Source organism: Corvus brachyrhynchos, unplaced genomic scaffold (genome assembly GCF_000691975.1).
Source record: "Corvus brachyrhynchos isolate BGI_N302 unplaced genomic scaffold, ASM69197v1 scaffold219, whole genome shotgun sequence".
NCBI lineage: Eukaryota > Metazoa > Chordata > Aves > Passeriformes > Corvidae > Corvus > Corvus brachyrhynchos.
Genome location: NW_008240034.1, coordinates 1,165,523 through 1,184,694, shown reverse-complemented (window position 1 = coordinate 1,184,694; position 19,172 = coordinate 1,165,523). Strand labels below are relative to the sequence as shown.

The window sequence follows — 19,172 nt, the reverse complement described above, 5'->3', positions numbered from 1 at the left end:
GCCGCCATGTTGGGGGCGGGCAGGGAAGCCGCGCGCCGCCGCCATCCCGGGTGAGGCGCGTCCGCCTGTGCTGCCTCTCAGGGGTCGCGTAGGGCGCAGGGGCTTGTTTAAGGTAGAGGACGGAGTTAATGTCTTCAGGATAAAGATTACCAGAGGTTGAGAGAGAGAGAGAGATAGATCCTGTGAGGTAAGACGGTAAACGTACCTGCCGAGCCTCAGGTACCGTTGTGACACTGTGCTGCCCAGCCCTATGGCCCATTAGGGGCACTTCAGTGCGGAATTAGATCGGCTTGTCTCACTCTTAATGTCGGTCATTGCCTGTAGGCCCCACTTTTGCAGGGATTCATGTATATTCCAGTGATTCGGCGCTTGTTAAACCTCTGGAGGACTTGCTTTGCCAGTGCTGGGCCACCTCTGGTTAATTTCAACCGACTGCGATGGCTTTGTGTGAGATCTCTTCGTGGCTCCCGCAGGGTGACCGGGACAAGTGTGGGGGTCTGTCCCCAACCCCGACCCTCGGGCACAGCTGGATCCTCCCCACCACTGCTCCATGGAGCGACTGCTGCCATGGATGAAACACTCTGTTTAAATACAGGCAGTTTTTGCTCGCTGGGGATTCCGGTGTCAAGTGCCCGTTTTCTGAGCCTCACTTGCCGTACCCCACGGGGATTAACTGGACAGTTTCTAGCTAATTTCTAGCTCTGTCCTCAGCCAGGCTCCTGTGCCCTGCCAACCCTCCCACCCAGGGCTTTTCTGTGAGAGTGTTTGGCAGTTCTGCCAGAGCACCTCTGCTTTGGCAGCACTTGTAAAACACCTGGGCTGTGACACAGCTGTGTATGGGAGGGCTCAGAAAATTATTTTAAAAATAAGAGTGCAAAGGAAATTTGGAGTGTTATCCCTGGACAGTGTTTCTGCTTTGTGTCAGGTAACTCTGGCAGGTACAGACATGCATTTTGAATTCTCGTGTCTCTCTCAAGCGCACACTTGACACGTGAGTAGGGAAGAGAAAAAGTTAGAAGTGAAATGGTCTGTTTTCTCCAAAAACCTTGTTCCTGTGCCAGGTCCTCTAGCCAGAGCCCTCATTTCTCACTGAGGCAGTGCTCAGGGGTTTCAGTGGCTAGGATCAAACATCACCTACCTGCCTCACTCTTCTCACCCTCTGTGAAATGCAGGAGCTTCCCTTTGCCTTGGATCTTTCCAGAAGCTGGGAGCTCTGATTCCCCAAATCTTTGGCTTACTGGGTTTCCAGTTTGGCCCCTCTGGAGTTTAAAACCAAGGAAAAGTGTGTTCTGACCTATTGCTGAAGGGAACTAGACCTATCTGAAACCACGTTATTTACTGTGTCCTGCATATGAAAGGCTCAGCTGCTGCCTCAGATAAGAGACTTACAACTTCAATGAGGCAAAGAATGGGAAAATGATGGGATTATGGGTCCACTGTAGCTGAGAGCCAGAGAGATAAAGTGATGTGATCAAAGAGAGCAGGAATTTAACTGCCAGCACAAGCTCCCTGCACTCCCTTGAACTGTGGCTGGTTTAAGGTGTATTTCCCGTGGAGGTGTTTCTTCCCAAAGTAAGGAATCCCTTGATGGTAGAGGATGCTGTGGAGACAGAATCTTTTTTTTTTTTTTTTTTTAATACAGGGTATTTCTGTACCCTAAAGAAGAGTACTCTGAACACCCCACAAAGACTGAAAACATTCATTAACACTCGGCACAGATCACAGGCCAGGACGGGGTCTGATTGTCTAGTGGTTGCTGACATGAGTATACGGCATGTGCAGGTATCCCAGGTGCTTTTCAGGTATCTTTGGCAGAGCAAACAAAGGTGAATGCCACCACAGGATTCCCAATTTCCAAAGGCCTTTCCTTTGCAGGTGTGGTCTGACTTAAAAGGCTCTTCAAGGTTTGTGCAAGCTCACCCTGATTTTCCACAGTTCTTGCAGTAATGATGATTGTGCAACATTTTATCAGCCATTTTCCTGCAATAGGAACAGAATTTTTTAGATGGCATCTGCTCAGGTATTATGGGACTACAAGTGACCAGTGACACTGTTGTGGTTTTCTCTGGGCCAAAGGGGAAAATGCTTTTAAGAACAAGATTACACTTGAAATGAAAACCCAGCAGGGAGCAGGACCAGCCCCTATGTGTCCTTGTGTTTGTTTTGAAAAACAAACCCAGATGAAAATAACGATATGAAAAAAAAAAGAGGAGGGCAAAGGGAAAAAAATGAATCAGCTTCTTTTGTATGATCCTACAGCAAGCAACGTCCCACGTCCCACCCTGGTTCTGGCACTGGTTCCTCTGGCCGGGAAGGGCTCTGGGGCACACCCAGCTTGTTCCCTTTTTGAGCCCTTCCTGCATGTGTTATCTCTTGGCATTTAATTCACCAGCAGGGAAGAAAAACTCTCTGAAACAAAACGGACCCTTTCCTGCCTTTTCCCTTTGTATTGTTACACAGCTCCACAGCTCGTGTGGGGTCACGGACACTTCTCTTCGCAACCGTGTCCTTCACAAACTGGCAAAACTCTTCCCCTTCTCCTTCCTCTTCCACCCAACGTTTCTGTCAGCGGTTTGAAAACCAGAACCCTCCTAAACAGGGCATAATTCAGGAGCCCAAACCCCTGAGTAGACCGGTGCATCCTGGATACTGCTGTCAGTGACAATTGTTTTCCTGGAAGTTCCTCTCCTGCCCCATTATTCCCAGCAAGGCCCTAAACCAGGGAACTCGCACAGATAACTGTGCTACCACTGAATCCCAAAAAAAACAGGGAGCAGGGGGTGTCTCCAATCCTTCTGCTTCTCTCTGTGGCTTTTATTTATTTTCAGCCCCTCTCAGCGAACACGGCGTTTTTATTTCAAAGTGTATTGGCAGCTTCAGCAGCATCTCATGGTGCCAGAACATTCTTCTGTGCATCGTTCACGATGCCACATCACCGCTCTGGGAATGGTTAGTGAGGGGCGGGCAGAGCAGGAGCGGAATCCGAGCAGGAGCAGAATCCCTGCAGGGTTTGTCAGTCCAGCAGACACGTCCAGCTCTGACCCACGGCCTCCCCTCCTCATACCTGAGGGAAGGAACCAGGAGAGGGACCCAAAGTGCCTCTGCAGCTGGGGTGGCTGGAGGAGAAGGAGTGGGAGAGCTGGCTGTGTTTGTTCCAGCATCTGGAAGGGGTGCAGCTCATACCTGCCCAGACGTGGCTTTCCAAGCAGGACATGAGTGAGGGGAGTGTTTCTTCCATTGATCCACGAGAGTTTGGCAGCATGCAGTACTATCAAAGAATGTTCTGGTTGGTAGCTGATAAATAAATGGGTTTGGAATTGGGCTTAATGTGCTGTCAATAATAAAAAGAAATGTTTTTGGAGACTGATTTTTTACAAGGGTCTGGACAAGGGGGAATAACTCCATGATTCTGTGATTCCTAACCTGTGTATGGGCTCCCTGACTGGAGCTCTGCCACCACAGTGACGTGAGGCTTCCTGTGCAGGGCCAGAGCTGAGCAGGTGAGGGACACTCTGCAAGGCAGGAGAGCTGCACGTGGGCATGGTTTGTGTTGCCATCGCACACTCCGAGTTCCCCTTCTACGGGTATTTCATGCTGCGAGCACCTACATGAACTTCAAATTTGAAGTAGAATCACAAGAGCTCACGTTTTACATCTTTCCTTCTTTTTAATCCACGACACAAGAGACTTCTGTATTTCTGCTATTCCCCGTCCATGTTATTTCAGCACTTCCCTGTCCCCACAGCTCCTCCCGATGCTCTGGGGTGACTCATTTCCTGTGCGGGACGAACCAGCCATTTCCTGGCTGTTCAACACAGGACTTTTCTCCCTCCTAGTCGGGGCTGGAATGGTGAAGATTAGGCTATGGTTTGCGTAATCTGTGGTTTGATTAATCTGTGGTCTGATTATACCCCCTGCAACTCATCCCAGAGCTGCTGCTCTTCCCCAGAAATCACCTGGCAGCAGCTGGGGCTCGTGGCTGCCCCTGCTCTCCTGGGCCCCAGGCTCAGTGATTTGGGCTCTGACATTAAAATCATCACTCTAACAGTGATCACTCTAACCAGCTTTAACAGTGCCATCCTTCCAGTCACTGCAAACCAGGTCTTCATTCAACCCATTTCAGCTCATAATAAACAGGATTTTAAAAAAGCACCACAAGGCAAAGCCACTGATCTCACAGCACAGGTCAAAGCCAGAAATTTTGATTGATCCCCCAAGTGCTACCAAAATTGCTTATTGGCATTTGAGAAATCCAGATAACACCTGTGTTTGTGTTAGACAGAGGTTATCAGAAGGCTGCGTTGGTTCCTGTATTGATTCTATGCCCATCATTCCAGTTCTCCAACCTGTGCTCCCAGTTTCCTGAGCCACTTCTTATTCCCATCCCATGCTGTGACTAACTTGGGGACAGCTTATGGAGCTCAGACATTGCCTGACCATTGGAATGTCAGCCTGAGGTGTCGCAGCACTTTCAAGAAGCTTTTTACTGATAGATTTTAAATTATTTTAATCTTATTTGAATACTTGGACTCATCAGCCTACCATAGACCTGGAGTGTTGGGGAAGAAACCCCGCACAGTAGAGATGCTGCTGGCACATGTGGAGGGCTGAGCCCTGAATAATTCATACCTGTAATGATTTATTCATGACCAAAGCTGGATACCTCCCTGTGACTTTCCATTCTCTCAAAGAGAAGGTGGGTTCCAATTCCATTCCGCTGTCCCCAGCCCGGTGCCGGCTCATGCACTGGACTCTGAGCAGGGGGCTGACATCTCTGCTCAACACAAACAGGCAATTCCTGCCCTTCCAGTGCCACAGCTGTGGCCCCTGACACCCAAACTGAAATGTAGGGACAGGTCCTTGCACATTCTTCAGAAAGGACGGTGGGTGAGCAGGCAGGTAAAGTTCTTTTCCACAAATACACAGGGAAAGTGAGACCCTGAGGTCACAATGCAACACTTTCTGAGCATGGAAAACAGACAGGCCCTGACTCTGTGATGTGACACCACCGAGCTGAGCTCACTCTCCACGAGAAATTGCAGTGTTTCCCACTGTAAAGTTACAGATTCTGACACAGTCGATGCCACATTGCAGGATGGTTTCCTGCCCTTCCAGAAACCTTGCAGGAAAGCCTGGACAAAGAGCAGTGGCTCAGGCTCATCTTTCCTGCCTGCCATGTGATTGCAGAAAATACCATCAGGAGAGGTTTACAGGGCCACGCTCTTGAGTTCCTGACCTGGGTGAGGATTCTGCAAGACATTCAAATTCCGTCTGTCTAGAAAGGCTGAAAGATGATCCCGTGTTTCAGAGAGTCTCCAGACCCCCAGGCAACAGTGCTCCTCACTGTCTGGTGTGAAATTTCCTAATTGTTTAACCTGCAATCCTGACTTTTTTTGTCCTTGAAATGGGCTCTGCATCAGCATAATTAAAAATGTCAAGCAGGCTTGAGAAACTCTCCAAGTTGCTAAAAATGAATGTGAATTTCCTCTCTGCAGCCTCACTCCGTCTCTCCCTTGCTCTGGCCTCAGCTTTCCCGAGTGCCTGGTTCCAGCCCCTCAGCATAGTTTGCATTCCACTGCCAAGAATGAACATTTATTTATACAAACAACCCTCCTTCCAAGCACATCTCCCGCCATCCCAGGGAAGGGAAGTAAACACCATTTCTGTTCTGTCCATAGCTCCAGCTCTGCATTTCCTTCTTGCTTTAGTCAGGGGTTGGTTTGCAGGGAGAGCTGACTGCCATTCTCTTGCTTTCCTGTGCCCAGCAATGGTCTGGAAAGCTCCTTCACTTCCTTACAATGATTTGGTTTTGTGACTCCCTGAGTATAGTGCCTTATCAGCCCCTCGAGGGGGCTTGCTGGCTCAGCAGCAATGTCCAGAGCTGGAACCTGGGGGGGCTCTGCAGGACTCTGAGAGTACTCAGGCCCCCGGATCTGCTTCTCTCCCAGCCCACCATCACCTGGCGTTCCCAGTCCGTTACTGGGCCGCTGTGCTGTACTGGTTCTCCCAGCAGTGCGGGTGGCACTGTGGTGGAGCTCAGAGGGAACTGGAACAGCAGCTCCCAGACGAGCAGTGCCGCAGGGCCGAGGGCAGGCAGGCGCAGCTCATGCATTATTGCTGCACCATCTCCATCGCTCACCTGCCAGGCTCTGGGATTGTTCCTGAAACCTTAGCTCTGCCCCTCTGTCCTCAGGTGTCTCCTGTTGCATCTACCATTCTAATGGATATGGCACAGATGCCAGATGACTCCAGACAGGGGAATGTCACAGTCTGAGCACAGGTTATTTAAATGAAAAAGGGCCCTGACAGAGAGACAGGCACCTGCAGAGCGCCTAGGGATGCTCCCTCCGGTGTGGAGCCTGCCTGCTGCTCGATCCCTGCTCTGAGCACAGGATTTTACTGCTAGAAATTGCAGCAACATTTGAAGAGGTGTCCACGGTATAAAGAGGGGGCGGGGAGGGTGCCCCCAAGGCACCCAGATCACACAGGTGTGTGTGGCCCCCAAAGCCCACGGAAGCACACAGGTGTGTGCCCCCTGGGCACACAGATCACACAGGTGTGTGTGCCCCCACCTCGGGCACATGGATCACACAGGTGCATACAGCCCAGTACTGCCCACGTGTTCTTCCATGATTGTGTCTGCAGCCCCCTAATCCATACTGTGGGTCCCCTGGAGCTGAGGGGGACATGAGAGACTCCAAAGGCAGAAGGAGCAAGAGGACAGGAGGGATTGCCCAAATCCTGCTCCCCCCCTCCCCAAATCCTGTGTTGGTGCCACACATGGCAGCTCAGGAGCCTTGGCCCCCGTGCAGCTTGTTTCCACACTGAGTCAAGAACAAAGGTGTCCAAACACAGCTGGCTCGGAGAGGATGGGGACAGCCATGCTCTGTGCCTGCCGTGAGCCCCATTGTCATCCCGGCCAAGAATGGCATCATTTCCCCAGGGCTGCAGCTCTATTAAACACAAAGCTCCAAATTATTTCCTGCTTGGATCAAAGATGTGTTTGTTCAGTGGCACTTAAGTTTAAAAGGCAGTGCTGGGGATGAATAAAACCTCCCCAGCGGCAGCTGCTGAGGCTCAATTGGTTTGTCAGTGCTGCAGTTATGCTGTGGACATCTCGTGGTTGCCGGCCCGTATGTTCCTGAAGGATGTTGTGCAGTGGAACAGTTCAGGGAATCCTTGCTCTATGACTGAGGGGCTTTTGCTTTCGTGGTGTGAAGGTTTGCTTGTGCTTCAGATGGTGAAAGCGTTCAGGAATCTCACATTCTGATTCCAGACTCAAAGCCAAAGCACTCTGCATCAACTGGGTGGAAGTGTATGAGGACACACTACGGCCTGTGCACAGAACGCTGGAATTGGTGGTTTGACTGTAGACTGGGATCTGGGTGAGGAATCTGCTCCCTAAATGCCATCTCCTGGTCTGGATTGTACAGCAGGTGCTCCCTGTGACAGACAGGAGGGAAAGGAAGTATGAAATTAAGCACTAAAAGAACATGAAGGCAGGAACATGCAGCATCTGAAGTCAGGGAGAACTGAGAACATTGGCGATGCCAAAGGAACAAAAGAAACCCAATATCCTTTAGAAGTTTTTAATATTTAATTGGTGAGCTCTCCGATACCAGGGCAGTGAATGTGGTGGGCGATGACCCGAGCCCATGCAAGGGGTGCCTCATGGGGCCCCAGCATCCCCAAAACACAGGCACAGGGGCTCCTTGTGTGCAGAACTACAGAGCTCCCTGCTCTGCACCACAGCACTGCATTCCTGGTTTTAGGTAAAACCAGCATCACCACAGCCCAGAAGAGACTCCCACTGCCTGGCAGCAGGTTTGGAAGTTGGGGATGCATCACTCCTGGTTCCCTCCTGTGCAAGTACTGTCTGCACCTTCAGCCAGAGGAGCATTTGCATGAGCTCACACACTCTCCCTGTGGAGCTAAGTTCCCTCCAAGGGGCAGTTCAGATACATTTTCAGGGCTCAAAAAATACATGACAATACTTTATTTATTGAGAAATACTTCGTTCCATCCTGCAAGATGACAAGTTCCTTCTGCAGCAGGTGTAAGTCAGTTCTCAGAATCCTTCCCTCAGGGGCAGTTTCAGCTGAGGACTCCAGATCCAAACCACCCATTGGCTCTGGTTTCTCTGGAATCTGTAGAGCGGAGTTGCCTGGTTTGCTCCTCCTCCCACTCTGGGCAGGGTGTTACAGCTGCAGCTCTCCCAGATCCAAGGCCAGAGTGTGAGTTTCTTGCCCAAAGAATCATCCAGCTGTGGGGTTTTCATCCCTAGGGCTCTCAGCTCTGCTCTCAAGGAGTGGCAGACAGCAATGGGGAGCCACTCTCCAGATCCTGCTGGTCCTGGCTGCTGCCCCAGGCAGCCACTCAGAGCCCAGCAAAGCTGAGGGCTCTCAGTTCTCAGGGCAGAGAGCTTTGCTTATTGCTTCCATCCCACGCAAGGGATTGGCAGGTTGCTTGGAGTTCTCTTTCCTAACTAACACCTCTCTTCCCTCTCTCCTAGGCTGCCCTGTGCCTTGGATGAGATCCTGTCCTTGGGCAGTGCTGTGCTCTGTGGGAGGCTGCCTGCCTGACCTTGGAGCAGGTAAGGGACACAGTGGCACGTCAAAACAAGGACAGAGTAGAAAATTGAGCAGGAGCCAAGGCTCCAAAGGTGGGAGCCTGCAAGTCTTACAGGTGTCCCATGGCATCACTAGGGAGCATAAAGCAATGCATTTGCCTGTGGCCAAAATCCTGGGGTGCTGCTCAGGGGGATGTTTTGTGAGGGACAAGAACTTGGGGTTCCTTCTGTGCTCCCCATGCCAGAGAGCCATCAGGGACTGGAAACAAGCCATCCCACAGCCCAGGAGCTTCCCCTCCCCTGCAAGGTACGTGGTTACCAACAAAATGTTTTTTCCAGGAGCCATTTCCCATCACATCCCAGCAAATCTCCGTAAACACCTGGGGTGCAGCAGTGCAGTGTTAGCTAGTGCTGGTGAGACTGAGTCCTGCATCCCCAGGCTGAATCACCTCGATTTCAGGGCCTTTAGACAGGAGTAGGAAGGAGCTGAGGTGTCAGTTGCTAAAGATGGTCTGTATTGTAAAAGAACTAGGTTACGATGTCCCATTTTGAACAATTACATTTAATTACAAGTCACAGATTCACCACAATCACTATTTAATAACAAATTGCTGCCACACTCCAGCCAGAGCGTGCTGGGGAAACACGTGAGCTCTGGTCTGCGGGCAGGTGGGACAACAGGGGACAGGGTCTAGCTCAGCTCAGAGAGGGGTGGGTGCCAGGCCCCAAAACAGAGGTGAAACACAGCTGGGTGCTGTGTCCTGCTCCCAGCACTGATGGGTGGGGTTGGGTTGGGTTGGGTTAGATTGCTTCGGTTCAGTTTAGCAGATGGTTGAAGAAACACCTTGTAGCACACGATGATTTTAGTCAAACTTTAAAAGGCTGCTCAGAAATGTAAAAAAACGGCGATAAACGCCCTGACAAATCAAACAGGATTTGCGCCCTTCCCTCGCCAAGCGCCAGCTGTTCGCTTTGGCTGTTTGGTACTGGCAGAGCAGCACCGACCGAGCCCGGCCCAGGGACTCCCTTCTCCCCGCCCTGCCGCACCGGTGCGGGCCTGGCTGCGGTGCTGCGGTTCCCGGAGGGACCGGGACCGGCGCGGCCGGGGCGAGCACCGGGGGCCGAGCGCCCCCTGCCGGTACCGGGCGGCTCCGGGCGCGGGGGAGCACGAACAAAAGGGTGCCCGTCCCACGTCGTTCCCGGGTGATTCGGGAGCCCGGCGCGCTCAAACGCGGCAGAACCGGGCGGGCCAAAGGTGCTCGTGCAGCGGGAGGTACCGGAGCCACCCCATGCCCGGCACTTGGGGACGAACCCCGAGAACAGCGAGTGAACCAGCGATGCTCCTGCACTGGCCTTCTGGACCCCGGTAGCTCGTGCCCAGGGTGAGGGGACAGACCACTGTCACACAAACAGCGGTGGGGGACACGGTCAATCCCCGCGGCTGGGCTGTGCCGGTAACGTCTCCGTGCTTATCTGTCACAGCTTGCACATGGAATCGTGGGGACAGTCCAGCCAGATGTCCCTGGGGCACTGGCACAGGTGTGAGGTGCCCCCGGACTGCACCTTGACACTGTGTTAGTGACGTTGCAGCATTTCCTGCCCAGGTCACAGATTTGCCCATCGCTGATTTCAGCTTTCCAGCTTCCTCCTGGGAAATACAACATGAGCTCCTATTTATAGAACTTCATGGTTTCCGATGAATTTTTTCCTTTACTCAGGCTGGTTTGGTGGCTGATCCCTGTTTGGTGGCCCTGGCAGTGCCAGCTGCCCATGGCTTTTATTAGCACTTTTCAGAGGCCTTGATTTAGTGCTCACAGTCACATCCCAGGCCAGCGGCTCTGGAACGCAGCCCCTCAGGAGCAGAGATAATTAGAACTCGGGGAAAAAGTGGTGTCTGAGTCTTGGAACAAAACAGCTCTTGTTTAAGGAATGTGGTGCAGGAGGCCAGTGTTTTCCAGCAGGGTCTGTCTCCCACTCGGAGCCAGTGCCTGCAGACAGATCCTGCCCTCCGCAGACACGCCGGGTGGGATTTTCTGGGAGCATCTCTCAAAATGGAGGCATGGTGCCCTGTAGCAAGTACAGGATGTATCCTGGGAATTGTATTTCTGCAAGCAGGTCAGGAGAGGTTGGTGGAAGGATGTGGGGAAGCAGGAAGAGAGCTGAAGAGGTGCTCAGAAGATTTTTGTACAGGGCAGATGAGGAGGGAAACAAACATTGCAGAGAGCAGGAAAACCGATGTGCTAGGAAATGATGGATCCACCCCCCAGGCTCCTGCTAAGGAGGGTGGGACAAGCTCCATGATTTCTGGCAGCCATGAGCTGCAGCTGCTCCACTCAGCTCCCATCCTGCAGCCAGATGTGTTTGAGTGCAGCTTCAGCCTTTCCTGCCCTGACACGGCCCCGGCAATGCCCCCATGCTCTGGCAATGCCCCACGTGTGTGTTTGGGGACTGTCCCAGGTCCCCTCACCTCCAGGGAGGGTTTCCCAAGGGAGCTGGGAAGGGGGCAGGAGTCAAGTTTAAGCACAGCTGTTCTGTATCCTGTTGTTTTCCTACCAGGATTGTTGCAGTTTCCTGCACTGTCTTATCTGGAGCAGGGAAGCCAGTGCTCTCCAATTCTCTGGCTCCGTGCGTGTCCCAGGTTCTAATCTGCAAAACAGGCGTTGGAGCCCGTGAGAGGAACCAGCCAGGGCTGTCACAGGGCAATGGGACAAGGACAGAGGGGGCAAAGAGCTTTTAGTGCCTCGAAATTAGTGTCTTTATGTAGTGCTACTGTTTGCACAAGGCTGTGTCTGTTTTATGGGTTCAGGCCTTCAGCACACCTGGGAGGGGGAGAGAGGAACATCCCAGTGGTGATACTCTCAGGTGACTGTCTGACAGACCTTACAGGAGGATAAATCTCAGAAAGTGCTGAGTTGGCTTCCCTCCCCTCCCCCCAAGGACTCAAAGGACACACATAAAGTCTTAAAACAGAAAAAGCATTTCCGTGTTTCAGTCAGCCCAAAGTTCAGTCTCCCCTGAAGTGCTGGGGACTCCTGTGAAATTACTTGGCCACATTTTCTGGAATACAGAGGTGAAATCAGTGCCCACAACAATGAGGCCTGGAAAGCTGTGTGGAGTGGGCCCTGAGAAAGCCAAACTTTGTAGATTTAAAAAAAAAAAAAAAAACCACTTTTTTTTTTTTTCCCATAAGTGAGCCTGAATTCACCTAACTATAGGTTTTAGCAGTAGACTGAATTCCCTATGGGTTAAAAAAAAATTAAATCCTTTACTGTACAGCTCTGGAATGTCCTGTTTTCCTGCAGAAAGGTGTGGGTCCTGTACACAGTGTCCATTATCAGATGGGAGCTTCTCCTGGAAAGAGGATTAACCCACAACATCACTCCCAGCCACACAGACACTTGAATCAGGCACAAGGCTCCAAAATAAACCTCAGCCCCAAACTCCAAGCCCAGAATTCTCCCCACAGGGATCCCAGGGTGGTTGAAAGCAGGTAAAAACTGTGGAAACGATCAAGATGGATTTTTATTATTCAAAGGGAAGACACATGTGCCAGTTCAGCCTTTGGGGGAAGGACAGTGGTCATTTTTCTCATTCAGCTGTGACTGTGAATCCAGGCTGATTCCATTTGCCATTTCTTTAGCAAAATCTCAGCTGCTGGAAGTCTGAGGGCCACAGCAGGCTGAAGGGTCTGTAGCTGAACACCAGAGCCTGTGCTGGGAACTAAATAGCAAGAGAAAAAAAAGGCTTTTTTTTCCAAGAGATCAGGAAGAGGAAGACATGTGCCTGGAGATAAGGAGAGATAAAAGCATTCCATTTGCAGAGGCCTGTGATAGGGATCAAGATGTTCATCTGCCAAGTCAGTAATTTTGTGGCCTTACGACCATGTGGAGCTTCCGTTCCTGTTACCTTTTCCCACACTGACTGAAGGCACCAGATTGTTGGCATGGAAGTTCCTTTGAGTCTGTCTGAGTGGCTCAGCCCTTTCGGGGAATTGCATGGACTGAACTCGAAGATAAAACTCTCTTTTACTTCAGGAGGGAAAATGGTTCTCCCCCAAGTTTATGTTCATCTTGTAGGGGCTTAGCAGGAGCAGGCTGTGAGCTGCCTGGCCTGGGGAGGTGGGAACAGGTCAAACATCTCTGGGGAGAAGCTTGGGCAGAGCCTGTTTCTGTGAGGGGTCAGGGCAGCTGAAATGGCCACTGGAGGTGACTCCCCACCCTGTTTGCTGGGATTCATCAGGAGTGAGCTCACGGGAACAGTAGATCCCATACAAGGCCTTGATTAACATCAGGAGCTCAGATTGCATTTGCTGCTTCCAAAAAGGCTTTTATTGTCTGACTTTTTGTTAAAGCAGCAGCGGATTTCGGTAAAAAATTCTCAGTAAACCCTGCCTTTGCACATTCCACACGCTGGCACATGCAACAGCCAAGCACTCAGGCTAAAATTATCTGTGCTATCATTAGGAAGGAACATATGGATTGATGGAGCCTAAGTGCAGAAGGGAGCTGTGCTGCTGTGCTGCAGGCTCACCCCAAAGGGAGCAGTTCTTGTGCTTCCCTGTCATTCCCTGTCGGCTGGCACCTGCGAGAGGTGTGACCTGTTCTCTTTGGACAGGAGAGCCGGTGTGTTGGGCTGGTGCTGGGTGGGCACTGAGCTCACTGGACACCAAGGGCACCGGGCACAGCTTCTGCCTGGGGCCAGCACTTCTGCGGCACAGCCGTTCCTGCCCCTGTGCTGCTGGCTTAACCCTCAGTCTAACTACCACACTCCTGAGATAAATCCCTGCGGACAAGCACCGTGTTCAGGGGTTACAGAGCAGCCCTACAGCTGTCAGCTGGGATGGGCTTCTCCCGTGTTCCCCATCTCGCTGGGAGAGCAGGAGCCCTGGGGCTGGAGCTCCCGTACCTGCGCAGCGTGTGCTCACTGACTGCCAGCCAGGGCCTGTTCTCCCCGAGAGCTGTGTCCCGTTTAGGCCAGAAATGCTCAAAAGAACTGCTCAAAGAACCACTTTAGACAAGGTCCCCGTGTCCAGCATTTTCAGCCTTGCTTCTTTTACCACCACTAATTGCAAAGCTTTTAATTAATCATGGACCGAGATGCGAACGCACGGTGTTGGCAATGGCCACACAGGGCTGCCATGGTGCTGAGGGCACATTACATGTTCCCTGTGACACAGAAACAGGGTTGACTTCCAGGCTGCTGCATGGAGCCTTCCAAACAGATGGGAGAATTTCAGATTTAGTCTCTAATACAAATACGAGTTGCATGTGCAAGTTCTTCAGTTGGGAAACTGCCTCTTGCTACTGCTTGCAAAGTCAGAGAATGTCAGGCTGAACCAGCCTCACTATTTCTGGTTCTCTCTCTGCAGATCAGCACTTGGAGACACAGAGCTTGCCAACCACGGAGTGCTGAAGGAATAGCTTGCAGAGTTCAGTTTGTAAAATTCTATTTTCAGTGTTTATATTTAGTTTCCGTTTCGTTGGTGTTGCAGAGGCTGATCCTGCAAATATTTACCCCAGTCAGGTTTTGTGTGTAGAGTTCCTGGGAGCACAGTGGGAGCTCAGCCCAGGGAGGGCACAGACCTGCAGTGGGCTGAGCATGGAGAAATTCAGTTGCATCTTCTGGTCAGGGTTTTATATACATATATATCCATATACACACATCCATGTATATAGCACACACATGTGATGATCATTTCAGGTTCTGAGAGAGAAAGGCCATTCAAAGAGTCACTTACTGATCTCCACCTGAGAGAAGGCTCAGTGAGACAGAAAGCAGCAGCATGGTGAGTGTCTGTTATGGCATAAATGATAGCACAGACAGAAAGAATGAACAAATTGATTTTTAAAAAGAATCCTGAGATGAAATTGCTGGTCTACAATTATTGCACTGTTGGGGAGGGACAGAAACAGCCCCAGGACTGCTCTTGTCTGCACATCCTCTCTCACTCATGTTCTCTCCAACACACCTTTACAGAGCAAGAGCGCCAGTGATGGAGAGTGCAGCAGTGCCAGTTCCCTTCAAGCAGATCTCTCCAAACTTGTGATCTGGGCACACAGTCACGGGACCATATGCAACCAGATCCCAGCCCTGGAATTTGTGCATAACACGGGTCCCCTGAGCAATGGCAACGCTCTGCTTTGGATGTGCAGAGTCGGACACGCCTATCACTGGCACTATGGAAAGTTATGTGACAGAGGTGAAGAAGAGACTGAGGCTGTAGGAAAGATAAAGAGGTTCCTGTCTTCTGAGTCTTTGACAAGGGAAGGTAGCTTTGAGGAAAAGAGGCTCAAGCTGACCCCATTATCTTTTGAGATAGGTCAAGCAGATTCTGGGAGCAGAGGGTCATGTGGCAGATCCCAAGGGTTCAGTGAGCAGACAGCTGACAGCACCTACACAAGGAATAATGAGCCCAGGGGGAGTCAAAATACCAGGAAACCCATAACATTGTACTCTGCAGCAGAGCGGAACTTCACAGTGTCTGGTGGTATAGTCCAAACTGGTGAACAGGACCTGAAGTCAGAAAGTGATGAAGACTTACAGATCATCGCTGATGAAGAGCAGCATGAGGCAGATGAAGACAACCAGGGAGACAGAATCAGCCAGGATAATGTGTCAGAGCCGTCTGCTGAGGAGTTGCAGATGCTCCACTGCCAGAATACGGCATTGCACCAGCCAACAGACCCCCAAAAAGCTGCCTCTGCCCCCACAGCAAGGCCACCCCTAACCCGTGCCTACATTCTGCAGGCTCCTGTCAGCGACCCAGAAGACCCGAGCAGGAACGTCCTGAGGCTGGGTCCTTTCACTGCTACAGGGCCCACAGCTGAAACTTCCAGAGCAAGGAGCCTCCCAGCATCAGCAGCACCAAAGGTATGTTTCAAATCCCTTCCAGTCCGCAGCACCAAAGCCAGGGCCCAGCTTGAGGCACAGCCCTCAGTGATATTTGAGTTCCAAGCCATTGCTGATGTTCAGCAGCATCTCCAGCTGAGCTCTCCAGAGTGTGGCACACCAAGCTCCAGCTGGGATGGTGCTGAGAACGTGAATGAGGACAGTGAGACATCAGGATCCGGGCAGATACCTTGTTCTTCAGCCTTCCAGAGTCTAGACAGCAATCCACCTGGAGCCTCAAACAGAGGTAAGACAGCCTGGAGTTCTGTGTCTGCAGGGGTGTGGGGGTGTTCTATTAATCACTTTCCCAAAATATCCAAGGAGGGTGAGTTCACATCACTGCCAAGATCTGTACTGCAGCATCTAAGTAAATCTCTTGGATTTAGGGCACTCCTGTTTCTGCTCAAGGGGACTACAAAGCTCCCTGCCTAAAGGAATTGGTACTTCGGTAGGGAATGCCCTTATCTGTGGTGCCCAAATGTGTTCTTGGCTGTGCCCCAGCCCAAACAAGTTTGAATACTTTGGTCTTCCATTTTACCCAGTATCCCCACACAGTATGTTGGCTGTACTTGAGAGAGTCCCTGTGGGAAACTGGAGCCAGAGAGGTGAACTCAGGTCTCAAGAGAAAGAAACAAGAAGTAATGCAGAGAAATTTGGCTGCACCAAAGTCAGTGGTAAAACCTCCTAGTGCTGGCAGTGGCAGCAGAGCGTCAGTCCTGCATGGAAAATGCAGAACTCCACACACTGCTTTAGTCCTTACAAGAATGAAGGTTTTCCTATGTGCTGTCCTGAAGCACAGGGGCCTGGGCACATCCTTGGAAAGGGCAGAGGTTGCAGAGGGAGCGTTTGGGGTCTGCCTGGAATGTGCTTACAGCACCAGTGCTGGTCCTGGAAAGGCTATGGGGTTGTTGTTCCTTGTGGAGCCATAACCACACAAACTGCCACAGTTGGGGTTTGGGAGCAGTATTTTACTATTTTCATGACTGACATCATGTGTCCTCTGAAGGGACTGGGAATTCTTCTGGGAATATCTGTGTAGTAGCTGTTACTGCCAAGGTAACTGGCTCATGGCTCAGAGGAGGCCTCAGCATTACGGATTCATGAGCTGTTCCTCTCTGCACCAGGAGCAGTCAGTACAAAACAGGCCAAAACCCCAAACCAGTGGGACAGGGATCAATCTTTCAGGATGACAACTAAGCCTGTACAAAAGAACCTGGGTGCAAAAAGGGGAATCTCTAGGTGTTGGCTTGTGAGCCCTTTTCCATCTCCCCCTCCTCAGCCCTGGACGAGTCACAGGCAAGCAGATGGAGCTTTCCAGCAATCCAAAGAATTCATTTCTCATGCTACATCGAACTAGGTAGATGTGGTATTGCCATGACAACTTGAGAGAGAGCCCAACTGGAATCCTGGCAATCCTTTAAACAAAATCATAGTACACTTCTACTCACCTGTTTGTTCTCCCTCACCGTCCACCCCAAACTTTGGTTCATGCTGTTATTTCACATTAAGAGGGAAATTTCCCTGTGGCAGTGAGCAGGGCCAGCTGCCAAGGAAGAGGGAGCAGGAAGGAGCCTGACTTTCCCTGGAGAGTTGGGCACGGTTGGGTGGTGCTGGCTTGTGGAGAACACAGATATGACCAACAATTTTAGGGGAGGGGATTAGGGAGAATCCTGTCCTTTCTGAATGGTTTCCCAAAGGCAGGTGCATCTCCTCATGTTTTACTGATCTTTGTGGGCTCTTGCTGTCCACAAAGCCGTGTCTTGTCTTTTAGATGTGCTGAAGAATCAGGAGAAAAAGAGAAACTATACCCTGGGGGACATAAAAGTGTTTGAAGAGTGGCTGAAGTTGCACCACCCCTCTGAGACGCGCAAGATCCACACGCTGCCTCCTGCAGACCTCGACCGCTACCTGGTCTCATTCTTCAGCTCCACCAAGAGACAGAATGGCATGGATTTTTCTTCCAATTCCCTAAGCTTCTTCCAGCGCAGCATCGACCGGTACCTCAAGGACCACAATTACAAGTACAACATGTTGAAAGGGGTAGAGTTCAAGGCCTCTCAGGAAGCCTGGAAATTAAAGCATTGGTACCTGTTCCAAAAGGAGAAGGAGGAAATGTGGAGTGTTGTGGAGAACATGACAGATGAAGATGTGAAAAACCTTTTTAAGAAGGGAATTTTAAGCAAGACACACCCTCAGGGCTTGTTGCACCTCATATTCACCAACCTCATTAGGGGGTTTGGGGCAAGTACCCACCATTGGACCTACCAGCTGTGCTGGGGACAGGTGGTGCTGAGGAAGACCAAAGGAGAGGTGGAATACTTGGAGTGGAAGGATGATCTGAGCCCAGAGGGAAATGAAGGGGAGCCAACCCCACGGCTCTTTGCCAAGCCTGAGGATCCAGAGAACTGTCCAGTTGCCAGTTACAAGGAGTATGCCAGGAGGAGGCCGCCGGACATGATGAATGATAACCACCCTCTTTACCTGTCTCCCAAGTCACTGTGCTCCGTCTGGGACAAAGTGTGGTACAGCAGGAAGGCACTGACAAAAACCAAACTGGATAAGATCTTGAAAGTTGTTAACCAGGGAGTCAAAGAAGTTGTAAGGAAGACCAGGAAATAGAAGTGTCCCTTCAGCTTTGCCCCCTAAACTGCTCCAAGGCTGCTCTGAAACAGAATCCTATTGCAATATTTGGTGTAGGTTGAGAACAAACATCCTTCTGCTGGGCTTCACCTTGGCACTGAAGCGCCTTGGCTTCCAGGGAAGTTCCTTTTTGTTGTTTCTGTTACTGGAATTGGTAATTCAGTGAGTTAGTAAGAATCTCCAGTTTCACATTGGCTAAACAAGTTAATGTTCTACTGTGGGGTCAATGCTGTTGCAAACAACCAGTGCTGATATGGAGAGGGCTTGGGGGTGGCAGAGCCTGGCCAGAAGCATCAGCTGCACCCACATTTTGGGGCTGAAACCCCCCACAGCTCAGCCTGGGGCACAGACCTGCGGGGAAGGATGAGTGACAACAAGGAGAGCGATGATGCTGCCGACCCAACTTTGCAGGAATGGTTCTGACAAGGTTCAGGTCATTTCCCTTAAGGAAAGATTCGTAGAATGAAGAAGCTGTGGCTGTTTTAAGAAGTTGTTTAAAGTGTCTGACAATGTTGAAAGGTTTTATGGTAAGTGGTTTCCCTGGAGTGCAAAACACAGCTCCACAAAGGCACTGGAAGGTGTGCTCAGCTCTGCTCAGCTACCCCAGCACTGTTTAGTGCCTGTTAACAGCTCAGTCAGGTTTTTGGTTGCATTGTTGACAGAGCCAAATAAAAGAACCTTTAATTCAGTCCTGTCTGTCTGTGTCTGAATGGCAGGTGATGTTTTCCTGGAACACTGGTTTGTTCCCTGCTGTGCTCAGTCTCCCCTGCTCACAGCCTGGTGGCACAGAGCTTTGGGCCCTTTGAAGCCCTATGAGCCATCTCCGTGGTATCAAACGAGGCCTTGGGGGTCAAGCTCTTTGCCAGAATTGGTCCCATTCAACCAATTTAACATCAAGAAGTAACTTAAGGACGTTTGAAGAGACATTAAAAAAGACAACTCCTCAAGTGCTGGAGGATGTCTGCCGGCTCCCCTCGTGCTGCGGAGCACCGGTGGCATCGCCACGACAGCACGGCTGAGCAGCTCTCCCGAGGGTCCCGCCGGGCCCGGGGGGCCCGGCCGCGGGGCCAGCCCC

At 51.1% G+C, this 19,172-nt stretch overlaps 2 protein-coding genes across 7 annotated transcripts in view; one reads left to right on the top strand and one right to left on the bottom strand.

Annotated features, from left to right (window-relative positions):
- Nucleotides 1-4,902, bottom strand: part of PTBP1 (polypyrimidine tract binding protein 1) — a 33,265-nt gene extending 28,363 nt beyond the window's left edge. Inside the window, exon 1 of the mRNA XM_008641033.2 lies at nucleotides 4,857-4,902. Within this exon, the coding sequence (XP_008639255.2) occupies nucleotides 4,857-4,868 (12 nt within the window). The 5' untranslated portion in view covers nucleotides 4,869-4,902. The remainder of the gene's footprint in view (nucleotides 1-4,856) is intronic.
- On the top strand, nucleotides 16-18,785 carry LOC103622173 (uncharacterized protein KIAA1958 homolog). Of its 6 annotated transcripts, none has more exons than XM_017743845.1 (6): nucleotides 16-187; nucleotides 8,513-8,593; nucleotides 14,270-14,354; nucleotides 14,546-15,439; nucleotides 15,554-15,704; nucleotides 17,211-18,785. In XM_017743845.1, the coding sequence occupies exons 3-6, from the start codon at nucleotides 14,352-14,354 to the stop codon at nucleotides 18,074-18,076; spliced, it is 1,914 nt and encodes a 637-aa protein (XP_017599334.1). In that variant the 5' UTR covers nucleotides 16-187; nucleotides 8,513-8,593; nucleotides 14,270-14,351; the 3' UTR covers nucleotides 18,077-18,785. The 6 variants fall into 6 exon arrangements, with proteins under 6 accessions (XP_017599334.1, XP_017599333.1, XP_017599335.1 ...); XM_017743844.1 differs by having other exon boundaries at nucleotides 15,545-15,704; XM_017743846.1 differs by having other exon boundaries at nucleotides 15,542-15,704; nucleotides 17,229-18,785.
- The last annotated feature ends 387 nt before the right edge of the window (nucleotides 18,786-19,172 follow it).